Source organism: Alternaria arborescens (assembly GCF_004154835.1).
Source record: "Alternaria arborescens strain FERA 675 chromosome Unknown contig_58, whole genome shotgun sequence".
NCBI lineage: Eukaryota > Fungi > Ascomycota > Dothideomycetes > Pleosporales > Pleosporaceae > Alternaria > Alternaria arborescens.
Genome location: NW_021167913.1, coordinates 94,202 through 100,470, shown reverse-complemented (window position 1 = coordinate 100,470; position 6,269 = coordinate 94,202). Strand labels below are relative to the sequence as shown.

The following is a 6,269-nucleotide window of genomic DNA, read 5'->3' as shown; positions in this document are numbered from 1 at the left end:
TAAGCGCTACGCCTAGCATTATTATTATTTTTATGCAAAGAAATTAGTAGTAATAAATCTATAATATTAAGAAAGCTTATATTATAAAGATTATATAGAATACTAGTATACTAATAATAGTAGAAGCCTTAAACTAATAGATAAAAACTATTACTTATAACTTTTCTTAGTTCTGTTAATCTCTAGAAGGAACTAAGCGTTGTTTTATATACTTTAGCATATTTAATAGTTACTTACTAATAGGTCTTTCTACTCTTAAAAAATACTTATAAACTACTATTTTATAGTTGTTTTCTTACTTACTACTTTCTTTTTGCAAAACTATTTTTAACTTCTATTTTCGTTCTTAATATATAATAATAAAGTACTACTTTTGGACCTCTTGTAAAGCTTAACATCGAAACTGCTCTACGCATTGTAGTGATATGCATCCGGTGGTGCAGAAAACCACCAGGTCTGCATTAGGGCTTAGCGCTGTTGTCGGGGGCTCCGGGAAAACCCCACCCGCTCCACGCGGCATCACCCTCAGTTCCTGCATGCATATCGCGAATCCTACACCACAGTGGATGCATGATGTCGAAAAAGGTTTGTCCCAATCGTGAATAAAGACCCAGGGGTAAGACATGACTAAGCAGTGCTTAGGGTAGTGACACGCCCTCCTCCATCCGGATTCGGGAGAATCAGCGACGCTCGCGTAATCAGCGCAAGGAACTTATTCAAGACCTGCAGCGTCGCGTTCAGGAGTATGAGGCCAAAGGAATCGCAGCAACGCAGGAGATGCAGCGCGCTGCGCGCAAAGTTGCCGATGAAAATGCACGCTTGAGAAGTCTGTTGTCCAGTCGCGGTGTCGCACACGAGGAGATAGAGGCGTATTTGCGCTCTTTTGATGCTGCGAGCATTCCGAACCATTCGTCCGCGAATCGCTATGCTTTACCAGTATCGAGGCCACCTATTTTGGCGATTCCAGCAGCAAGCGCTTTTGGGTACATGGCGTCCCCTGTCTCGCAGGCTCGCGCACCAACTCCGACGCAGCTTCCAGTCCAAGCTCCTGCCCAAGCGGTGTTTCAGCAGCCGGCGCACTCGCCACCTCACCCTTCGGCATTGGCGTACACACAGTCTCAGGACCCTCGCCGCTCTTTTGTCAGCACAATACAGCACGCAGCGTGTGATTCAGAGAAAGAGAACCTTGCTACAGTAACAACACCTATCCTTTCGCATGAGCCGAGCATAGTACCGGACTTGAAACCACCTACCTGCTGTAAACCGGCTGAGCCTACGGCACTCAACTATTCTCGAGAGACGGATGACGCCATGCTCGATCATGTCTCCGCTTCGTCACCTGGTGGAAAGGAGTACGCCGACTGTCCCAACACTACCAGTTGCTTCTGCCCTCCCTCTTCTGCACCTCAACAACAGTCCCTTGACTCCGGTCTGCTGATATCCTGCGAGACAGCTGCTTCTATCATTGCGGAGATGCGCGGTGATGGTGATAGGCAAAGGATCAGAGCAAGTCTGGGCTGTCATGGCGACAAAGAATGTAGTGTCAAGAACACTCTTGTTCTGGAGTTGATGGACGAAAGGTAGTTAGTATCGATCGCAGGACTTCGAGCTCTATGTGTCTTCTTCCATGTGCGACATTGGTTCATATTCTTGGACGTTGCAAACAGGGAGGTTGACAGATGACGTCATGGTTTAGGCGCCCAGAATCAATGCGATCGTGTACCTCTCGACCTCCATATATCCTTGCGTCGATAGTGTACGTGGTTCGACCACGAGGGACGGTGGGGAGAACATACTGTCTCACAGTATCTTCCACTCGATGTGACTGGGATTCTATCGGCTGATCGTCTCCCAAGCCCAACTGCGCTGAACGTATGCGCAACGACCAAGGACTTAATCGCGCTCAGCTCACAGCATTCGTTGCCGAACTATCACTCAACAATTCTCAACAAAAACGCGAGCATGGGTACATGTCCAGTGTGCTGATGCGTTACAAGGCCACAAAGATGATTAAATCGTAGATAGAGTTGTTATATTCGTTTAGTCTTCATTGAAACATTTTTTCCACGCTCTTCAAGGCGGAGTTTAGCACGTGATCATGATGGAGCTGCTCTGATCAAAGGTGCGCCCGACCTATTGGTCAGTTTCTTAGACCCTGTATCTGTAAGGGAGATTGGTCCCTCAGCAGCTTGTGCTTTCGTACTTCAACTAATCCATGTCATGACGACTCCTGACCTGTTCATCAAGACAAGTATGCAGCCAACTCTGTCAATCTCTGCTGCGGGAATTGATACGCGTCGCTCTCTTCAAGTTTGTACGGCCCGCCACCTGGCGCAACTTCTCCATCATTCACAGGAGAGAGTACGTGTCTTGACCGCATATTAGAGATTTTACGATCATGAAATCACCGACAATGGAAATTTCTCGCGCTACATCACCAAGCCTCACGACACTGTATACGGGAGCATTATCTATCGTAATTGGGCGAATTCCGAAAGGCTACGATAGAACAAAGTTAGATGTCAAGCTGTGATTTGAATCTGTATTGAGTGCAAATCCGCGAGAAGGTTACTGGGAGATGCACTATATATCGCTAAAAACCCCTGCGAATACCACGGAGGATCCGAGGTAACCTGATACGCTATTGAGTGGGAGATTTTTGGCGTCGTTTCACTCTATGAAGCTGGAACATGAAGCCGCTGGCTACGACATACGAGAGACCTGCAAAGATCTGGGTATAGAGATACTCTCGTGAGGATGCTGGACGCCTCAACTTGAGAGCGATTCCCTCAGAAACTATTGCACTTTGTTAGACTGTTCTCAAACAAATTTTGGAAGCATGCATACCTGTTACTGGAATTATCACTGCCATCCACGACAGAGACAACAGCGACTGCAAGTTCTTGATGCCTGCCACCTCAACGCAAAGTGGACCGATTGTCTGTTAGCAAACACTAGTTAGAGGGTCTCTTGAAGCTGGAGTGAAACGCAAGATCCGACTTACCATCCAAAATACTCCAACAACAGCGCCGCAAATTATGACAAAGAATACAGTCAGTGGGTATGATGCCGCAGGCAACCAGAACGCGAAGCAACAGATCCCACACAGCAAAGTCAGAGCCCCTGCTGTGTCGACTCTGCTCCATCGATCGCTCAACACGCCGATCAATGGTCGCCCAACAGCAGTACCGACGTTCAGAAATCCTATCATATCGGTGGCTTGTGATCTAGAGAGCCCGATCGATAGCGCGAAGTCAGACAATGAGAAGAGCAGGACAACGTATCCCAGCATACTGATGAAGATCCAAGCGAGGAGCAGTAGTACTTCGTAACGCCGGAGAAGTTTGGTATCAAATCCAAGCTGAGATGGTCGAATGGCCTTATTCCTATCACGTATGAATGCTATCGCAGTAGCATTGGCGACGAAGGCGACGATACCGGTAATGCGCAAGGCCCAGCTGATGCTCATGCGCTGGATCATAGCTTCAGTACCCCATGCAAACGCCGCACCGCCAACACCAGACCCTGCCGCACTGATACCATTGGCTAAACTTCGTCTTCGATCGAACCACTGGGAAAGGACTGGGAGGCAGGGTATATATAAGAAACCGATCCCAGAGCCAATTAAGACGCCCTGCGAGATGTGTAGCTGCCATATACGAGTTGCGAATGAGGCGGCAATGAAGCCACCAAGCTGGAAGACCAGTCCACAGCACATGATAACATGAATACCGAATTTGCGACAGAAGACAGTGACGAAAGGTGCAAGGAGCATAGCGATGGCAAAGTTGAAGCCTCCAATGAATGCATAGTCCCAGGAAGATGCTTCAGGGAAAACATTATCCACTAGGTAGTGCGATAGGTAGATGCCATAAGCCTATTGCAGCGAGTAGCTTAGCAGGAGACGTGAAGATAAGGGACATGGGAGTTATGTAATCTGACTTACGGAGACAGTACCCCAGGTAAAACAATTGATGGTGAAACACGTTGCCACACACACCCAGCCATATCCACCATCTGGAGGTGGGCGTGCTACGGCAACAGCTAGCTCAGCCATGTCTGCATCATCGGAAGGAGTCGGTGGTGAAGCGCAGAGGTGCATTAATAAAATTGCAGTCTCTTTAGATTATCGCATAGGATGCGATTTATCGCATGTATCGTTCATAGCTGCGGCACCAACATTTATACCGGTAAATGGTATGTCACTTGTTCGATTGCGGGGTGTCATTACCCCAAGAAGATCGACAACGCTAGTCCAAGCTTGCTTTGGAGCCTCTCTTTCGTATGCTGCCCTACAACCTCTATCCAAATCTCATCTATGTTTCCATATCTCGTGGAGAACCCGCCAAACATCTGAACTACTGCAAATATCAATTCGAAGGGCCCACGCTGGTCGACAACGCTGCATGCTGGGTGTCTGGGGCAGGCTTGTTCACTTCTTTTGCTTGCTTCGCCCGTTTCTCTTCTCTCTCGCTATACCGGTCGCCGAAAAGGTCAAAGTGCGGACGCATGACGATGGTGTATTTGACAAACTCCTCCATGCAATCAACAAGACGATCCCTGTTACCACTAGGCATGAGCCTGCTTCCAGCGTCCTCCTCGGTGAACTGCTTGTATGCCATGGGTATAGAACTTTGGTTCGGGATCACAAACATACGCATCCATCGACCGAGTATGCGTAACGAATTAACCGTGTTGAAGGACTGCGATCCGCCATTCACCTGTGCTATGGCGAGGGTTCGGCCCTGAGTCGGGCGCACAGATCCGGTCGAGAGGGGTATCCAGTCGATCTGGTTCTTGAAGACGGCCGTCTGGAAAAGGAGCATTGTCAGTCGATACGCTGGCAGACATGGGATGCTATGGGTGGCTACTCACTAAGGTTCCATGCTGCTCAGGACATATCCATACATGTCCATCGCTCCACTTACTCAAGTCGCGTAGCTCTTGTACTTTGGGATGCGTATGTTGCACGTCATCTTTGACGGGAAGACCAGTAGGATCATATATGCGCACATCGCAGCCAAGTCGGAAAAGTACTCTGCTGGCTTCGTATGCTAGCAGGCGGGAGTACGATCTACTTGGACTTAGCAGATGCGAGAAGACAGCCTTGAGTATCAGGTTGATCGAACGTGGTCCCTACCTCTGCCGCATGCTCCCATACAAAACTACGACTCTGAGCCTATCATCACCCCGTTGGAGCACTTGTGTGTCTACCATTCTTAACACAGTACTCAGCTCCAACTGAGAAACCCAGTCTTGTTCTGCATCATCCCCCTCGAGTATGAATGGTCTGTATGATTTTCGGATTTCGGCATCGTCGTCGGAGGGGGGTATCGCAAGTGAGAGATGTTGGTACGCTGGATCAATGGCGATTTCAGCTCGAACCCGTTCGGCTGAGGTGTTGTTGAGGTCACCATTCGGTATCGTGGCCATCGTGCGTACGAAGGGTGTGATGAAGCGCTGAGGCCTGAAGAGGATGGTGCTACGAGCACTGATGCAGGCAATGGAGCGGTAGACGCTCATAGGATGGCGCGACTGAGTCGTGTGAATAATATTGGGAAGTTGTGAAGGTGCCGTGTCAAATTACACACAAGCAAGCTCCATTCTGCTGGGAAGGCGACTTTGAGAATTGCTTGTTGACGTTTAGGTAGCGCAGAAACATAGAACATGTCCAGCAAAACGCGTCATAGTTTAAATGTCACCCTGCCCCATTGATTCGTCGGTACCCTGGGTGGACCCTGCGTCAACAGCCTGCACCCCCAAGTCCCATGCGCAATACAGTCTCTTGGCCTTGAACAAAGACCGCGTCCGGTTGTCAGATTGGGATTGCAAGCAACCGATTAGCTGGGGTTCATCTTCGAACATAGTAATGGCCTTAGGAGACACGTTTCTTTCTGCACCCGAGCTTAGAGCCAATCGTCGCCCGATTACGATTCTCTCCTGAGCATCGCACTGTCAGTGAGCACTTGTTTGAGGCTTTCGATTAGAGCTGCTCTCTGATGCAGTCATAATCTTCAAAGCTGGACAAACTTTGACCCCAGCGTCCGAAAGCCGATGAGTATCGCAGTTACATAGCTCAGCGATCATAGATTATTTAATGATTTTCCCGATCCATTGCATCAAAAGCGAGGCCAGCGATTGTGGGTATTGGTCTGTCATTAGGTAGTGAGGCGCAAAGTAGGGTAAAGATGAGGTATGGAGGGGTAGCGTCGAAGCTTGGCAAGATATTCGCTCCCAGACCCCTGTACAAATCGTCATGTTTGAGGCAT

At 48.8% G+C, this 6,269-nt stretch overlaps 3 protein-coding genes across 3 annotated transcripts; 1 reads left to right on the top strand and 2 right to left on the bottom strand.

Annotated features, from left to right (window-relative positions):
• Nucleotides 1-573: 573 nt before the first annotated feature.
• On the top strand, nucleotides 574-1,584 carry AA0111_g11833 (hypothetical protein; the record flags this gene model as incomplete). Its single annotated transcript, XM_028645743.1, has 2 exons — nucleotides 574-585; nucleotides 643-1,584. 2 exons carry the CDS (start codon nucleotides 574-576, stop codon nucleotides 1,582-1,584), a joined length of 954 nt encoding a protein of 317 aa, XP_028500611.1.
• A 1,057-nt stretch (nucleotides 1,585-2,641) lies between these two features.
• AA0111_g11832 (hypothetical protein) lies at nucleotides 2,642-4,102 on the bottom strand (the record flags this gene model as incomplete). The annotated part of the gene is made up of 4 exons (XM_028645742.1): nucleotides 2,642-2,796; nucleotides 2,848-2,941; nucleotides 3,005-3,877; nucleotides 3,947-4,102. 4 exons carry the CDS (start codon nucleotides 4,100-4,102, stop codon nucleotides 2,642-2,644), a joined length of 1,278 nt encoding a protein of 425 aa, XP_028500610.1.
• Nucleotides 4,103-4,370: 268 nt separating this feature from the next.
• AA0111_g11831 (hypothetical protein) lies at nucleotides 4,371-5,433 on the bottom strand (the record flags this gene model as incomplete). Its single annotated transcript, XM_028645741.1, has 3 exons — nucleotides 4,371-4,811; nucleotides 4,876-5,074; nucleotides 5,141-5,433. The coding sequence occupies 3 exons, from the start codon at nucleotides 5,431-5,433 to the stop codon at nucleotides 4,371-4,373; spliced, it is 933 nt and encodes a 310-aa protein (XP_028500613.1).
• Nucleotides 5,434-6,269: the final 836 nt, after the last annotated feature.